The 18,798-nt window shown below is 47.5% G+C and overlaps 1 protein-coding gene across 1 annotated transcript in view; it reads left to right on the top strand.

The window, feature by feature from the left end:
* Positions 1-1,717: 1,717 nt before the first annotated feature.
* The window catches only part of BBS2 (Bardet-Biedl syndrome 2), a 57,967-nt gene continuing 40,886 nt past the window's right edge, over positions 1,718-18,798 (top strand). The window contains exons 1-2 of the mRNA XM_082366966.1: positions 1,718-1,748; positions 14,406-14,536. Of these exons, the coding sequence (XP_082223092.1) occupies positions 1,733-1,748; positions 14,406-14,536 (147 nt within the window). The 5' untranslated portion in view covers positions 1,718-1,732. The remainder of the gene's footprint in view (positions 1,749-14,405; positions 14,537-18,798) is intronic.

Genomic DNA, 18,798 nt, shown 5'->3' with positions numbered 1-18,798 from the left:
ATTTAAAAAAAAGGGCTTCTCTGTTGGCGCAGTGGTTGAGACTCCGCCTGCCAATGCAGGGGACACGGGTTCGAGCCCTGGTCCGGGAAGATCCCACACGCCGCAGAGCAACGAAGCCCGTGCGCCCCAACTACTGAGCCTGCGCTCTAGAGCCTGTGCACCACAACTACTGAGCCCTCATGCCACAGCTACTGAAGCCCTTGCGTCTAGGGCCCATGCTCCCCAACAAGAGAAGCCACCTCAATGAGAAGCCTGCGCACCACAACAAAGAGTAGCCCCCGCTCACCACAACTAGAGAACGCCTGCGTGCAGCAACGAAGACCCAACGCAGCCAAAAATAAATAAATAAAATAAATTTATTTAAAAAACAAAAAAAAAAACAAAAAACAGCAAATGGTGCAGAAGGGCTGGAGGATATCTCAGCCCAGGAAACCCACGACCCTGCAGGGCTGCTCTCAGAGCCCAGAGGCTGGATCTGCCTTCCCGCGCTTGCATTTCCAGCCCAGTCCCAGCCCATCTCTTGGAAGGTCCAGCTTCTTCCCCCTTGCCCCCCACTCTTGAGTGTGCCCTGTAGCAGATATGAATGCCTTGGAAGGTCTGGCCCAACTAAGTGAGCCCAGAGAAAGGAAAGGATTTCCCTTCCCCCTTATCTAAGCCGTCTCTCCTCCCTGCTCACTCTGTGAGCCAGGAGTTGCTTCTTCCTTGGATGACTGACACTGCAGTGTTGCTTAAGGCCTCAACTGAATGATAGTATCAAAATCCAATCCCCAAGCATGAAGCTATTTCCCAGTTTCTGGGCTGTCTGGATTGAAACAACCATGTGTAGTATCAGGTGGTAGAGTCCGTGTTGACTGCACCCGGGCTGTCCAGTTCCTGTTACATGGTGTCCCCTAGGGCCTGGGGAAGCGCATCCACAGACCCCGTCTGCCCTTTTGGCCATCTTCTGGGTCTCAGCTCCTGATCTCTGCATGGCAGCAGGAAAACAAGAACACACACGCCACCCCAGGAACATGGAATGGCTGGGGGACACAGCTTAAATCCGCACTTAGAAAATAAATATCAGTGCAACTGGCCCTCCATTCCCACGGCGGTGAACCCTGCAGCTGCAGGGGGTGGACTGAACTCACCATCTTCTGTTCGAGACTTCACTGTTCGTGGATTTTGGTATCCGCTGGGGTCCTGGAACCCATACCCTGTGGCTACTGAGTTATGACTGTATTTCTTCAGAGGCGTGATCCTTAGCCTTCTCAGTGGATTCAAGGGGCCCTTGAAAATCTGATGAAAGCTCTACCTAGGGAAAAAAAAAGCAAATACATGACATTTTCCCCCCGCAAGTTCAAGGGACTTTTGGATCTCTGAAATCCCATTGCTGGGCCTCCTCCCGCTCCCCCAGGGGCCCTGAGGTAAGAGCTCCTCTGCAAAGAAGCAGTCCTGCTTGGGCAGCTTTTCTGTGGCCACACAGCACTTGTAGCTCCTTTGATCCACTGAGCCCTAAATATCTCCTTCTCCACTTACGGCCTCTCCATACGAAAAGTCAAGTGGTTTTTCTCAGAACGATGAAATGGGTTGTTCCAGAGGAGCAGCTAACCCTCCACCTTTTAACCTAAATGACTGCGTTGTCATCTTCTCCCCCTCCCACAAAGGTCAAAGCTAGACACCCGCTGTTCCTGCGTCCAGCAGTTTCTGCCAGAAGTTCTAGGACTCGTGGCCTGGGAATGGAGGTTCAGCCACGATGACGGCAGAGAAAGGTCCTGTGCCGTCACTCCACACCCTGGTCCACATTTTGCACTTGGGTCACCACCCTTTCCCGTACAGGGCCCCTCTGGACATAGGTGTCTCCCCAGGAGCAGCCTGGAGCCATTGGTTTTTATAACGCTGGTTTATAAGTTGGCCTCTCTCTAGACCACAGTCTTCTCACAAACAGAAGCTGTGCTTATTCATCTCAGCAGCTGTGTGGCCAGGCACACTGAGTGCTGCCACACAGTGGGTGCTCAATAAATATTGAGCTGAGCATGAATAAATGACTCAGTAGAGTTACATGTAGGCTGTCTTCTCCAGCTCTTGTTGAAGAGATGTAGAGGGTCTTGTCGCTCACCAGGAGCAGTCAAGAGCCTGAGATCTGGAGTCATGCTGCCGGGGTCCTGATCCCGGTTCTGCTGCCTGACTGGGGGCAAGTTGCTTAACCCTTCTGAGCCCCGGTTTCCTCATCTGCAAAGTGTGGCTCATGAAAATGATAACCCCATGGCACTGTCATTGTGAGGGGTAAATGAGAGAATGCATATTCAGCACTTAGTTCAGAATCTGACACAAATATTATCATTATTTCGCTATTAATATTATTATTATCTGTGCCTAATACAGCTGACAGATTGGTTCAGCCACTCACCCATTTGTATGTTTCAGGCTCATAGACTATTCTACAACTGGTCCCAGGGTCCTGAGTGGGATGCATTCATCAGCAGTAAATGTTGTGAAGAGTTTTAGTCTCTGGGTTCCCAGCTTTTAAGCTCAGCCTAGTTCCTTTTGGGTCCCAGGGCCTGGGGACCATGGGGCACTGCCCTTCCTTTCTGACTTCCCTTGCTGCAGTTTGCATCTGTTTGGAGTCAGAGTTGACCTTCCACCTACAAGGCCCTCTTATAGGGTATTTTTGGCTTCCTCTGTAGGACTAGGCATAAGATATGGGTGGACAAAATCAAAGCAGGCAGGGGCCCCAAGGAACACCAGCTTGAATCAAGATGGTCAGTGCTGGAAGAACCCTGAGAAGTCATGGGCCAGCTTCTTGTCCAAATGGGGAAACAGAGGCCCAGAGAGACAGGGTCAAGCCCTGGTCACCCAGCTTAGGTTCGTGGTGGGGCGATTTGAACCTGGCTCCTTGACTCATTGCCAGCACCCACTCTTGAGTTCTAAGGCAGGACTGTTCAGCCGTTTGGAACCTTGTGGCTTTCTCTACTGTTTGTTAATTAATTTTATTACAAAAGTTCAAACATACTAAAAAGTACAAAGAACAGTATTACAAACACCACTGTATCTACCACCTGGAATTAACAGATGTCAACATGGTCATGTTTGCTTCAACTCTTTTATTTATGACATAAAAAATTGTCAGGATCATGGCTTTAAACACCACCTATGTGCTGGAGACTCCCCATTTACACCCCCAACCTGGGCCTCTCTTTTGAACTCCAGGCTCATATTTCTTTTTTCTTTTTTCTTTTTTTTTTTTAATAATTTTATTTTATTTATTTATTTTTCACTGTGTTGGGTCTTTGTTGATGCGCTCAGGCTCTCTCTAGTTGCGGTGAACAAGGGCTACTCTTTGTTGCGGTGCGTGGGTTTCTCATTGCGGTGGCTTCTCTTGTTGTGGAGCACAGGCTCTAGGCTCGCGGGCTTCAGTAGTTGTGCCTCACGAGCTCAGTAGTTGTGGCTCGCGGGCTCTAGAGCCCAGGTTCAGTACTTGTGACTCACAGGCTTAGCTGCTCCGCAGCATGTGGGATCTTCCCGGACCAGGAATTGAACCCGTGTCCCCTGCATTAGCAGGTGGATTCTTAACCACTGCACCACCAGGGAAGTCCCAGGCTCATATTTCTGACTGCTACTTAACATCTCCGCGTAGATGTCAGACAGCATCTCAGACTCCCCAGATGAGCTCCTGCTCCGGGTATCACCTCCAAGCACACCAGCGTCTTGTCTGCCTCCATCTCTGCCACCTGGTTTGAGCCACCGTCACCTCCCGTGAAGATTCAGGACTCATTTCCTAACTGGCTTTCTTGCATCTGCCCTTGCCCTGGGCCCTTTATACCACATTTTCTTTATCATAAAAATGCTGCTGGGGAATACCCTGGTGGTCCAGTGGTTAGGACTCTGCGCTTTTACCGCTGAGGGCCTGGGGTTCGATCCCGGGTCGGGGAACTGAGATCCCACAAGCTGCGTGGTGCGGCCAAAATAAATAAATACATGAATTAAATAAAATAAAAATAAAATCTTTCTAAAAAAATGCTGCAAGGAACATGTCCATTCATGTCATGTACATGAGTGTACAAGACTCACTCATTCCCAGAAGGAGGATGGCTAGGTTATAAGGGGCAATTGCTCTCCAAAGAGCTTAATTTACACTCCCTCTAGCAATTTCTGAGACTCACCATTTCCCTACCTTTTCCTTCAGTACTTACTATATTCAGACTTTGAAATGTTTGCCCATCTGTTAAGTGTGAACAAGTGTAATGGTACCTCCCTGAGGTATAATTTGCATGTCCCTGCCTCCCAGCTTCACTGTCCATTAACATCCAGAAAGCGAACCCTGGTCTAGTTGTCCTCACGCTGACTGCACGTCTCATCAGTCTTTCACACTCTAGCAAGAGAGAGCATAGTGAAGATCGGGGGCTGCTGTCCTTCACACATGGTTCCCACTCTGGCTCCTCCGTCTGATTTCTGTACAACCTCAGACAAGCTCCTTTGCTCGGTGCCCAACCACCTGCGTCCTGGGCAAGCGTCACAGAGTCTCCAGGGCTGGCGGCTGCTGGTTAATTACATAGGACTCCAGCTCCACAGCTGTAATTCAGTACCCACTGGGCAAGTGAAACCCTCTGCTTTGCACACGGCCCCAAGGAAGGATGAGTAAAGCCACAGTCAACAATTACTCACACTCATTGCCCCTAGCAGCAAAGTGGCTGGTCCAGGTTGGCCGGCAGCCAAGATGAGGGCTCTGGAGAGGGGGCAGGAGGCTCGGGTCCGTCCATCCTTCCTTATTTCATCCTCTCCTTCCTTCCTCCTTCCCTCCCTCTTTTCCTCCCTTCCCCCCACCCTTTCTTCTTTCCTTCCTCCCTCCGTCCCTCCTTCCATCGCTCCCTCCCTCCCTCCCTTCCTTAATCAGTTACTCAGCAAACATATTTGGGGCCTACTATGTGCCTAGCTTTGGGTTAGCCCTCCGGATGGAGTAAGAGAGCCAGACACAGGGCCTGGTGCTCACAAGCGTGCTTTCCAGGAGGGGTGGTGAGCACATCCATAGCTATCGGAAAAGGAGAAAGCAAGCAGGGTTTCTGTGAGGACGCATAAATGCAGGGTGGCCTTTGAACGGCCCTGAGAGTGAGTATCTCCCTAAACGTTGCCCCCGAGGTGCCTCCCTTGCCTCACCCTAGTCTCAGCCCTTCATTTCTCCCCGTCTAGGTAACCTCTGGGTTCCTCATGGAATATCGGGGCTGGACTGGAGGTTTTCGCGCTGTGCAGGCTCAGAGCCCCAGGGCTTCGCAGGGGTGTGTTGCCGGGGCTCCTGTGGATGGGATGCTAGGTCCCATCCCTCTGCCCTCCCCCTATTTAAACAGGGCAGCTCCTTTCTCTAAAATCTGTTTTGTCTTATGCAACCCACCCCCTCAATCCCTCTTATAATGATTTTATCTGGGGGCTTGGGGGAGCGTGGTTTGCTGCTGCTAGGACCAGTTGGAAAACCACTGAACACAAGCCCTGCCTTCCAGGTTAGGGGCCTTGCCCAGGGGAACAGTGGGAACTTCCAGATCTGCCCCTGGAATCCCAATTGGAACTCAGGCCCAGTGTGCTTTCTTTTTTTTTTTTCCTCAAAACATTTATTTATTAATTCTTTAAAATAACAATAATAAACCTATTACATGTGAATCTAAATAACATTAAAAAATTTTTATATTATAGTTGATTTACAGTGTTGTGTTAGTTGCAGGTGTACAGTAAAGTGATTCAGTTATATATATATGTCCATTCTTTTTCAGATTCTTTTCCCATATAGGTTATTACAGAATATTGAGTAGAGTTCCCTGTGCTATACAGTAGGTCCTTATTGATTATCTATTTTATAAATAGTAGTGTGTATATGTTAATCCCAAACTCCTAATTTATCCCTCCCCACCAACGTTTCCCCTTTGGTAACTATAAGTTTGTTTTCAAAGTCTGTGAGTCTGTTTCTGTTTTGTAAATAAGTTCATTAGTATCATCATTTTTTTAAGATTCCACATATAAGTGATACCGTATGATATTTGTTTTTCTCTGTCTGACTTACTTCACTTAGTATGATAATCTCTAGGCCCATCTATGTAGCTGCAAATGGCATTATTTCTTTTTTATGGCTGAGTAATATTCCATTATATATGTATACTTCATCTTCTTTATTCGTCTGCTGATGGACATTTAGGTTGCTTCCATGTGTTGGCTATTGTAAATAGTGCTGCAGTGAACATAGGGGTGCATATATCCTTTTGGACCATGTTTTTCTCTGGGTATATGCCCAGGAGTGGGATTGCTGGATCATATAGTAGTTCTATTTTTAGTTTTTTAAGGAACCTCCATACTGTTCTCATAGTGGTGTTTTCTCTTTTTAAAATTATTTTTTAAACTCGGGATGATTTCAAAAACAGATCAGAATAGAAAATTAAATACAGAACCTTCCAATGTTATTAGATATTAACATTGTCCTGTTCATTTCAATTGTTAAAGGAACAAAATAATCAGAGTGGAAACCCCCTGTGTAAACTTTCCAAATCTCATTCTTACTCCATCACCAAACCCGGGAACAAATTTCATGAAGCGTTTATCATGCCCATGCATGTTCTTCTAGTTTTACTGCATATGTATCTATAAAACTTACACACCCTTGTTTTACAGGTTTGTAAACCTTTTATAAAATGGCATCATTCTCTTTGTAGCCTCTTACAATTTTTTATTTTATTTTTTGGCTCTGCGTTTTGAGATTTATGATTTTAACTGCTTTATATTATTCTATTATATGACTACTTCACAATTTATCCAGTTGATGGACATTTAGGTGTTTCTTTCCACTTTTTCATTGTTATAAACACTGCTGCAGTGAATATCCACGTATAGTGTTTCTGTATGTGACATGTGCCAGAGTTTCTGTAGGGGGTATACCTAGGAGTGGACTTGCTGGATTGAAGGGGACATGCTTGTTCTGCTTTACTAGGTCTTTCCAAATTGCTCACCACAGGGGTTTACACTCCCATGACCAATGTACTCAAGTGCCCAATTCTCCATGGCCTTGTTAATACTTGGTACCGCCAGCCTTCATTTTTGCCAGTGTGACAGATGTGAAATGGCATATCCTTGGCTGCTGATTTGCATTTCCCTAATTACTACCAAGGTTGAGCATACTATCATAAGACTTTTGGTCCCTCACGTCTTCTCTACGTGGTCCGCTCGTCTTCCTAAAATGCTGCATTCCTCCATCGTTCGGTAGGACGTAGCGCTAAGCAATCCCACTTTGGCATCAGTCTATATATTATTTTCTCAGACATGTGGCAAGTCTCTGTCTTCCCACATTGCTGGTTTTTAATAATTCCCCTGTTGGAGGCTCAAAGTGACCTTGGTTGATAAAGATGAACATCTGGTGTAAACTCAGGAAAACCACTCAAGGTGTCGGGGGGCAGGGGGTGAGAGTAGAGGGGGCTGCATCTTCAGCCTTAAGTCCTCCGCAAGCCCACTGGGGCCCAGTCGGCAAAGCTCATTTCAGGCTTCTGCACTTTATCCCCTTTGTGTAGGAACCCTTCCTTCGGGTTGAAGTTGATTCCTAGCAAGGCTTTCTGGATTTGCTCTGTAATGCTTCTGGAGAATTCTTGAAAAAGAAGGAGGGAAACAGAAGAATTCCTGGAATTAACATAATTCTAGAGTGCCAGAGCTGTAAGGGCAATAATGTGGTGCAGACCTTGTCTCAATCCCAACCCCATTTACAGATTGGGAGCCTGAGGCCCCAGAGGGGAAGTGTCCCGGCCACCAGTCCATCCACAGTGCGAATCAGCTGGGCCACGTGATGAATTGAGGAAGAAAACTTCCCAAGGCCTTCGAAACCTCTTAGGTGACTGTGGAGTGAGGCCATTCGCAGAAACACCTGCTCGGGTTAAGCATCCGCCGAGGGCCTCACACGGTGCCACCTGCCTTACCCGAGGGTACAAAGAAGAATTGTGTAACTGGGGAGCTGAGACACCAGAGAAGAAACCATTGGTGAGCATCACAGACGTGTGTGCTCAGATGGTGAAATAAATGCGGCTGCCTCTGTGCCCATCTCTCCCTCTGCCTCTTCTCCTGCTTGCCTTTCTTCTTCCACTTCCTCTTTCCTCCTTCACTTCCTCTTTCCTCCTTCTTTTCTCTCATTCCCCCTTTACCTTTGCACATCTCACTTTTTCTCTTGTTTCTTCTTTTCTCTCTCCTGGGGCAAGAAGCCCAGCCGGGGAGTCAGGGCAACTGAGTCCTCTAAACTCACTCACTGGGATTGCTCACTCACAAGTTCACTTCCCTGCCCTGGGACACAGTTTCCCCGAAACAGCGACGAGGTGCCATAGCTGGTGGTCTGTTCCGGGTGCAGGTAAAGAGACAGCTGTTTAGAAGATGCCTGTCTCTAAGATTTCTAAAGGAGTAACCCCTCAGCCAGCACCAAAGCAGTCTGTAAATGTCTACAGCATTGGGATCAAAGCCACATTTAGGAGAAACTTCCCTAATTGTGAATTGTCTGCAGGCACTTTTAGCTGTGCTTTTCCTCCAAAGATGTGGGAGCCAGTTCAGCAGCCCAGGCCCTGCAGCCCCTGCAGTGTGTTCTGGGCTCGCCAGATCAATGTTTTCTCCGGTTCCAAATCCTTGGGGTCTGGGGATTTCTGTTTGAACAGGCCCCTTAGATAGAGGAACCAAGGCTCAACCCACAGAGCCCCCCCACACCTGGCAGGGATTTCACTAACAACTCAGAACCGTAGTGCCCTAGTTATTGAATTTGTTGGTTTCTCCAGTATAAATACATAGTTCTCTGAAAATAATCGGCTCATCCCCAACTAACGTTAGGGAGAAAAAACAAAGACAACAGTCTGAGGGTTGTATAGAGGAGAATAATTATCCACTGCAGTCATTTCCTGCATTGTCAGGGGTTGATGACAGAGCATGTCACCTCCCCTCAGCACCTGTGGGGTTACTGATGTCTTTGTGAAGTTTGGGTCCGGGAAACCCAGCGTGAGAACCAGGAGGGGCGGCCATGACAACCCAGCTGGGCAGGAGCGCCTCGGTGCGCCTGAATTCCTGGGCCAGAGACAGGTCTGAGTGAGCCTTAGATGGACATAGACTTACGCTGCCACTGCTTTGATTCCGTCTCCTTCTTTCTCTGTATGGCCTTGGACAAGCCATCTGACCTCAGTTTCCCTGCTAATAAAATGGGGATAATAACACACTTTTCTAAGGGTGCCTCTTAAGAATAATTGGCCAGTTTTTGCAAGGCACTTTGAAGAAAATTGCTGTGAAGATGTTCTGCTGGCCCTGGAATTTTCCTTGGTGCAAATATCAAACAGACGAGGATGACCAATGTTCTGATTCTGGCACTCCCAGCGGAACCATTTTCCCCGGTTCAGTTGGAAGAGAGCAAGAGGGGGAGGGGCTGGGATCACAGCCTGGGCCTGCCTGGAATATTAAAGGCACAACCCTGCCTTTGATGCCTGCCTGCAACGCTTGTTAATTTTAATAGGAAGCCAGCAGAGGCAGGAAGGTTCTGCCTGGCAGAAGAAAAGAGGTCGGGACTGAAGAGGATTAGTGCCAATTCAATTTGGATCTTGTTTGGCTTTGAAGTCCTTGGCTCCAGTGCTGGAGTGACAGGACAACTCCTAGATGTCAGCAGGGTGGAAGGCAGGGGGCTGGGGAAAGTGTGGACCTGAGGCCCCTCAAGCCCCAGCTCAGCCAGGAGCAGACGGCCCCTGTCTCAACTGGGGAATCACCGTAGGATCTCCCAAGCTGGTGATTTTCTGGGGAAACCTCAAATAGGGGTCTCAAACTGAAGTGACTTTGGGAGCTAGGTAGTTAATGCATGAGAGCAAAGTCAACTGATTATAGTCATAGACAGTGCTGGGGACTGTGGCTAATTGTCTAAGCTCCAGTTGAATATTGGGATTTGGGAATGAGGGTCAAATTTTTCCATCTGTTCTAATTTTTTAGGAGAAATGGAAAACTGGATTTTGTGTACATGTGTGAAATATTGCAATTTTTAAACAGTAATCAAAGTTGTTTGTTTATTGTTTTAAAATACTCTCCTCATGTACAAACACATCCATAGGCCAGAGCAGCCCATAGGCCTATTTTGTGACCTCTGTCTCAGAGTTCTAAAGCTTCAGGAGTGCAGAGTCCCTTAAAATTCACTAAGACTTTTGGTTACTATTTTCTAGAGACTTCAGACCAGTCCCTGGTTGAGGGTATCAGAATTATCCAGGAAAAACTTTTTTAGAAAAACGAATATTTAGGGATTCTGATTCAGTGGGCTTGGAGTGGGATCTGGGGAGGGTCTCCTATTTTTTTTTTAACTCCTCAGATGTTCTGGTGTGCAGCCAGGTTTGGGAAATGGTGACCTCATCAGTTCTTCTTAGTGTTTTTAAATGTTTTTAAACACTTTTTTTTTTTTTTTTTTAATTATTTATTTATTTATTTATTTTAGTTGTGTTGGGTCTTCGTTTCTGTGCAAGGGCTTTCTCTAGTTGTGGCAAGCGGGGGCCACTCTTCATCGCGATGCGCGGGTCTCTCACCATCGCGGCCTCTCTTGTTGCGGAGCACAGGCTCCAGACGCGCAGGCTCAGCAGTTGTGGCTCACGGGCCCACTTGCTCCGTGTCATGTGGGATCTTCCCAGACCAGGGCTCGAGCCCGCGTCCCCTGCATTGGCAGGCAGACTCTCAACCACTGCGCCACCAGGGAAGCCCTTAAACACTTTTGAGAAGCTGAAGAAAGTTATCAACACTTTCCCTAGGGAAAAAAATTTTGCATACAATGTCAGGGATTCTGAATACCCTCCCTCTGAAGGCCATCCAAGACCACCCATTAAGAACCTTGTCAGTACTTGATGCTGGAATCCCATCTACAAGTGCCATGAAAATAGCCTCTGGGGTCTCACTTGTACTCCTCCAGTGACAGGGAGCTCATTACCTTTGGAGAAGGTCTATCCACTTTTGGGGAGCATTAGTCTTCAGTAAAGTCCTTTTTGTGGTGAGCAGAAACTGGCTGTCTCTTCTCACAAGCAGCCTTCTCCAGCGCCCCTAGCTTTCACCTGCAAGTCCCACATTCGTCCTCTGGCTCATCTTTCTGGTTTTACTGGGGTTTAGAGGGGAGAGCTGCCGTAGGAGGCCAGGAGAAGCTGAGGGGTGGCCAAGGATGAGGAGCTCTTCCTCTTGGGATTTGAGACTTCAGGAGCAGATCATTGACCAGATCCTGGTGATTCCTGTTCCTGACACTTCATCCCTTTGTCCTCTTTAGAGACCCCTCTCCGTGAATCCAGCACGAAATGTCAAACCTACTTCATCGTCACAATCCTCTCCCTGAACCTTTCCCTGTGACTGTCTTTCTTGGAGTGGCTGACCCGCAAGCTTGGGAGATGAACTTTTCCAACATGAGTCAGGTACAGCTTGGAGATACCAGAAGCATCAAATATGCGATCACTTGAATGCCTTTAGCTCAGTACTCTTGCTTTGATCAGGGTCTAGTGGGCACTTGCAGGAGAGGAATGCTGCTGTGACATTCATGCCATCCCATTCATTCAACATTGGCCAAACATTGACCACACGGTTGTAAAAGGGCCTCCAACCTAGCCTCAGATCTGTCACCTACTGACAGATTTGAAGCAATTTGAAGCCTTCTTAAACCTGTTTTTATTGTTGGCCCATCCCACCTCTGCCTTGGGGTAGGAAACATCATAAGGTCCTTCTGAGCAAAATAGGTTGGGGTGTGTGTGTGGCTTTTATTTGCCTTAAACTCTTTTAAACTTCAAGGTGGAACCTCTCTTTCTAACCATTGAGGTTGGGTGTCCATCATCCCTCCCTCTGCAACCAGTTGGGATTTTATAGATTTAATTCAAGTCTCCTTTTCTCGATCTGGAAGAAGCCTCGTTTTGAAGCTCTGTCATCTCATCATGCCTTTGATCACTTTAGTCCTCTGTACTTGCCTGACAAATGTACCTGGGTTTGAATGCAAATGCCCCTAAGTGCTTTCACTCACCTTTCATCCCAGAGCTTCTGGAAAAAGAGAACACATAGGCCTGCCCAACATGGGCTTGAGTGAATCCCACAGGGAGGCTGGAAAAATGCTGTCCTCTTACTAACCCTGCCGGAAGACAGGGAGGATTGGCCCCTTGTCATTGAATGGATGCTCATGGAGCTGGCAGAGTCCCACTCATGCATTCCAGCATTCATTCATGCATTCATACCACAAATGTTTACCAAGTTCATAAGATGGGCCAGGTTCTGGGCTGCATGCTGCAAATGCAGCAATCAATAACACCAAGCAATCCTTGCCCTCCTTGGGTTTCTATTTTAGTAGGGGAGACAGAGACAAATAAATAAGCACACACATGAATAATTATAAGTTGGGATATGTGATATGAGAGATAATCACAAATCCATTAAGGGGAACCCAATTCAGACAGAGGAGGTAACCTTCAGCTGACACTGGTGGAGGGAAGTGTGTTCCAGGCAGAGAGAACAGATTATGCAAAGGCCCTGTGACTGAAAAGAGCTTGACTTTTTTGAGAAACCCAGAGAAAGCCAGTGTAGCTAGCAGGTAGTGACTAAAGCGGAGGAGATACTTCAAGAACTGTGATTCGAATACCTACAGAGTTCAGCAGGTTTCATGAATGAGAGAAGTGAGCCAGATGGGAGACAAGAGGGAGCAGTGGGGACTGTGGCAAATTGGTGAACACACCCCCTGTGTAAAGGAGGCAGTCACTGCTCAGCTCTAGCCAGCCTTGCACATGTGAAAATGGAATCCTGGCCAGTATTGCAAGACCTTTTGATTTTTCAAGAGAACTCTCAAATCTAGATTTTTATTAAAAAATCTTTTATCTTTAAAAATCATTGAGGGGACTTCCCTGGTGGTCCAGTGGTTAAGACTCTGCGCTCCCAATGCAGGGGGCCTGGGTTTGATCCCTGGTCAGGGAATTAGATCCTGTATGCATGCTGCAAGGAAGAGCCTGCATGCTGCAACTAAAGATCCCGCACGGGGGACTTCCCTGGTGGTCCAAGAATCCTCCTTGCAATGCAGGGGACGCGGGTTCGATTCCTGGTCAGGGAACTAAGAGCCCACATGCCGCGGGACAACTAAGCCCGTGCGCCACAACTACTGAGCTCACACGCCTCAACTAGAGCCTGTGTGCTGCAAAACATAGAGCCCACGCACCCTGGAGCCTGCGCGCCACAACTAGAGAAGAGAAAACCCACACGCCACAACTAGAGAGAAGCCCGCGCGCCACAACGAAAGATCCCACATGCCTCAATGAAGATCCCGCATGCCGCAACTAAGACCCAACACAGCCAAAAATAAATAAAATAAATAAATCTTTAAAAAATAAATAAATAAAGATCCCACACATGGCAATGAAGATCCCGTGTGCCGCAAAGACCCAACGCAGCCAAAAAAAAAAATAAATAAATATGTTTTTAAAAATAAAAAATAAAAATAAAAAACACTGAGATCTTCACAACACATGTTTGAGGGCTGGATGTGACCCGCCTGGGTGCTGCCTCTCGGCGGCCCCTGAGCTAAGTAAATCCACAGTAGCGAATTAAGGAATTATAGAGTGCGGGGTGTCTCCTCACCCAGGGAAGTAAACTGAGGCCCCTAGTACTCTCTGCTTCCAGTTCTTGCTCCGCCAGGTGGTTTCCTGAGGAATGAGCCGCCTTTTAGGCTGATTTCCTTTTTGGCTCCAGGCAAGCTTTTAACTGTGAGGCTCAGTTTTTCTAATTTGCAAATGGGAAGATTGAGGCCAAGTTTGGTGACTCCCTGGGGCTCTAATGTGTGGGGTAATTAGGGTTTGAAAATGACTTTGAAGCTTCCAAGAGTGAAATACCCACCAAAGTTCAGAATGGGACTGTTCCTTCAAGTGCCACCAAGTTGTATATCCACCCCCCCCATCTCCAGGGGACCTTCCCCAGATAGCAGTGCTGTGGGATTCCAGGGAAGCAAGGAAAACGGAGAGTCAGAAATGACATATGCAGTGCACATACAAGACGGAAATTGCAGGGGGTCTAAGGAGCCAATAATCCACTCTGGGTTTCAGGAACCCCACCCCTGATCCCAAGTAAGTGATGCTTCAGTTGAAAGCTGAATGTTGAGCAAGGGTTAGCCAGAGTGGAGACAAGAGTGGGGCAATATTCCAGGTCGAGGGAGCTTCCAGGATCAGAGGCTGGAGGAGGGGTGAGGGCGCTCTAAATTTTCCTAGACCTGAATTGAGGCCCACGCTTCTGGCACCTCAAAGCCCAAGGCCAAGTGGTGGATTGCTGGTTAGGAGGGTACAGGGTCCAGCTTACATGGGTCTTAGGAGCCAGGGCAAGGATTTTTTTTTTTTTTTTTTTACCTTGAGAATAATAGGGTTATAAGAAGTTGATGAGTTTCACCCCCCCAAAAATAGGATTTGATTGTATCATTCCAGAACTCAGTGGTTACTCCCTTGGTCTCATCTCCTTCGAGGAAAGCCTGGCCAATGAATACCTCTTCTGTGATCTCCAAACACCCTTTCTGCATCTTTTCTTCATCCCAAGACACCAGCATCTCACCTGCAAAGTAGGTACTATATTGTAGATCCATATTGGGATGAAAACACACTGGCTCAGAGAGGTCATCCGCCAAGGTCATCCAGCCGGGAAGGGGCAGAGCAAGGATTTGGACCCTGGTCTATCTGTCCCGAACCCCGGGCTTTGTCCACCATGTGTGCATGGTCAAGATAATGACTGACACCTGGAAATACCATCCTCAGCCACGTCCCCAGGTAGAAAAAGCCCTGGTCTGTGGAACTCTCCTTGCAAATGCTGGAGGGAAAAAAATCCCCCTCTAAAATCAACATCTACGCAGAGCTGGGTTGAGTGGGAGCTTGAGGAGCAGAAGCTCTGTTTGCATATTAAGGAGGCAAAGATGCCAGTGGCTAATTAATGAGGACCTGGCCTCCAGGGTTCTTAGGATGCCAGCTTTTGTCCAAGTCTTTTCTCTTTCAGAGAATACTGAGCTGGTTCCTGGAATTGATGCAGCACAAAGGGGCAATTCAGGGCCTCCTTTGAATGAAGTGTTCTGTTCCCACCACAGCGTTTTAAAGACGTGGGGAGAAAATAGAAACCCAGAAGGACTAAGAAGTTCTGTTTCTTGGGGTGAGCCAGCAGGAGTGCTGCAAAGTCTGAGGACAGGCCTGCCAGTGGGACAGGCACCTGCAGCCTGCTGGTTGGAGAGCTGGGGGCTGCCCTGGGCCTGGGCTGAGTCACCTTCCTGGTACCTGTGGTAAATTATCACCCTTGGTTTACAGCTAGAAAACCCAAAAGGAGACTTGAGTCACTGAGCATGATTGTGATCTGGACGTACCAGAAGATATGGATCCTCTTCTTTTCAGTCCTCTGAGGGGTCCAAAGAGGGCTCAGCCTGAGATCGATGCCATGGGTTTCCCTGTGGGAGGGCTGGATCTGTGTGAGAAAACTTAGACCATTCGTATAAGTGCAGGCAGAGATGATAGAAAAAATAATACAAATGGCTCTTAGAGCAAATGATAAGATACTCATCTACACTTATACTAATAGAAATGCAAATTCAAACTACAACCAGATAACATTAAAAAAAAAAAAATCTATCTGATTGGCAGGGATCCCAAAATGTGAAGTATGTTGTGTGGGAGGACGGTGAGGAAACAGGTGTGCTCTGTCATGGATGGTGACATGCAAACTGCAATAGCTCCCCAAATTTAAAAAGCACATGTGTATCTAGGTGCTTGGGATACATCAGTGAACAAAACTGATGAATATTCCAGCTCTCAGGGAATTTACATTCTCAGGGAAAAGCAGGAGGAAGATAAGAATAAACATGGGACTTCCCTGGCAGTCCAGTGGTTAAGACTCTGCCCTTCCACTGCAGGGGGCATGGGTTCGATTCCCGGTCGGGGAACTAAGATCCCACATGCTGTGTGGTGTGGCCAAAAAAAATAAAAAAGAATAAACATAATCAATCAATCGATCCTACAGTTTGTTAGGAGGTAATAACTGCTATGGAGAAAAGGACAAGTAGAGAAGTATAAGAGGGATCAGAATTTGCTGGGGGCAGGGGACACGTGGCATGTACAATAAGGTGGTCAGAGTAGGGTCCTTAGAGAAGGTCCCTCAACAGCCCTGTGCAGTAGTCCCCGTTTCACAGATGGTGCAACTGAGCCAGAGGTGAGTTTAGTGACTTGCTCACACTGCCAAGAAAGGGAAGGCAGGAATTCTAACCCAGGCTGAATGGCTTGAATCTGTGCATTTCACCACCTCATTATGTAAGAGCTATAAGGAACCTGGAGATGGGGAAACTGAGGCCCAGAGAAATCAAAGGGACTTGCTCAAGGTCATGGAGCAAGAGGAGGAGTGGGGTTAGTGAATCCTCTGCTCACCAGGGAGAGAGGTGCTCTAGCCTGGGGTTCCCAAAAGGGAGAGGCTTTAAGATGGTGTGCTGAAAAACATTGTTGTTTTAGTAGTTTTAATTGACATTAATGCGTATTAGAAAGAAATGCAACTAACCCATGGAATTTGTAATTGCACAAGGTTTGTGCTTAGGATGAATAATTAATTAATTAATTAATTAGGTTGCTCCAGGTCTTTCTTTTTCAAGATTAAATCAAAGCCTTTATTAAACATCTCTCCTTCAAACCACCTGCATTTAAACCTATACCCCTCTCCTGACTTGCAGACTGCTAGGGCTATGTGTGTGTCATTGTCACCTGGAGGGTCAGATCCAGTTGGGCTGCACAATGCTGAAAAGCCACACCAAGACACACCACACTGGGCAGACCGCCACGGTTCTGTGCCCCTCAGGATCTAGGCAAAGGTTGGCAGCACTGGCCCTGGAACCAGAGCTCAAGCACAGGAGACCAGGAAGCTGAAGTCTGAGCCTCCTTGTTCCAGACCTAGCCATGCAGAGCGGACAAGCAGCTCTTGGCTACCGCTGTGCACCGGGTCTTAGTTGTGGCAGGTGGGCTCCTTAGTTTCGGTTCACCAGCTCCTTAGTCGCGGCACGCAGGCTCCTTAGCTGTGACCTGTGAACTCTCAGTTGCAGCATGCATGTGGGATCTAGTACCCTGACCAGGGATCGAACCTGGGCCCCCGGCACTGGGGGCGCGGAGTCTGGATAAGACTTCCTGCGCCACCAAGGAAGTCCCAGGATGAATAATTTTTAACTGAATCAATGTAATGGAAAGACTAAGTAAATTATAGCACAGGCAGAATGCAGTTATGGCAAAATTTGGGGGGAGTATGCATGGAAGACTGAAGTTTGGGCAACTCTGCCCTAGATTGTAGCTACCTCTGGGGCCAGAGTAGAAAATTTTTGGAACAGCCTGGAAGCTGAGCCTCCTGGCTCAAGGCTGCTCTGCCTAGGAAACCCTACCCTGTTCCTGCATTGTCCTCACCGCAGCCAAACCGTCTCTGCACTGTGGGAACCAGCCCTTTTTATGGGCAATGTCATCTTCAAAGTGCTTTTGGCTTGTTAGTCGGCTGTGATTCACACCAAGCTGACTTAAGAGCCCACATAGCCCTACAGAGGAGGGCTGATGTCAGTGGCATCGGGAACACCCTGCCAGGCTGGTGGCCAGACCCCACCCTAGAGACCAGCCTGGGAGAGTATCCTGGCTTCACCCCCACTGTTTTAAAAATAATATTTATCACCTTGGAAGAAAATCCCCAAACAGTCAACTCCTCTAAGAATTTATTTATTTATTTATTTATTTATTTATTTATTTATTTATTTAAAGTTTTTGGCCGTGCTGCACAGCATGTGGGATGTTAGTTCCCCGACCAGGGATCGAACCTGTGCCCCCTGCATTGGAATCGCGGAGTCTTAACCACTGGACAGCCAGGGAAGTCCCTTCACCCCTTTAAAGCATCTCTGGGTGCCTCAGTTTTTTTCACCTATGAAATGCGGGTGATAGTAAGGTTGTTGGGAGCACTCAGCATATCAAGCGTCTGGTGTGGGACAGCTGCTCCATAAACATTGCCTCCTTTCATAGCCAGACGCCACTTCCTCCATGGGGCATTTCGGGGTTCCTCATCATCCCCCCTCTAACTTCCAGAACATTCCATATGTTCTTCTCTTTTAACACCGATCAGTTCTCTGTTTTGTTTTAATTGCATCCGTTCTCTGTTGCAATTAACTCCCTGAGCTTGGGGCTTTTGTCAAAGGTATCATTATATCTCTCTGGGGAGGAAGCCCAGGGCCTGGCGAGAAGTTCCATAAATGTTTGTGTGCCTGAGAGGCAGCAGGGCGGCGGGCGTAGTGAAAAAGAACAAGAGCCCTAGAGCCCGCTCTGTGGGTGCAGTCCCAGTTCTGTCATTCATTAGCTATGTGATCTTAGGCAAGTCACTTACCTCTTCATGCCTGGGAGTACTGACCTGTTAGATGGAAATCATTGATAATAGCACCTACATCATAAGGTTGAGGATTAGATAAGTTAATGTGCGTAGGACAGAAGCTGCCACATGTTAGGAGTTTTATGGCTGTTGGCTATTATTATACCAGCATCTCACAAAGGACGTTTTTCCTGGTGTGGCCTCCACAAATATTTGTGGGGTTTTTTGTTTGTTTTTTGCGGGGGGAAGGTTTTTTGGCTGCGCTGTATGGCATGCAGGACCTTAGTTCCCTGATCAGGGTTTGAACCCAGGCCCTTGGCGGTGAAAGCGTGGAGTCCTAACCACTGGACCATCAGGGAATTCCCCATAAATATTTGTTAAGCTGAACTGAAAAGACTGTATCCTCACCTCTCATTATATACTCGGCAGGTTTCTGAAATTCTCTCATTCCTAATTCATTCTCTGGAGTGAAGA

Source organism: Balaenoptera borealis, assembly GCF_965194805.1.
Source record: "Balaenoptera borealis genome assembly, chromosome: 19".
NCBI lineage: Eukaryota > Metazoa > Chordata > Mammalia > Artiodactyla > Balaenopteridae > Balaenoptera > Balaenoptera borealis.
The sequence above is the reverse complement of the archived record's forward strand: the minus strand, read 5'-3'. Positions and strand labels throughout refer to the sequence as shown.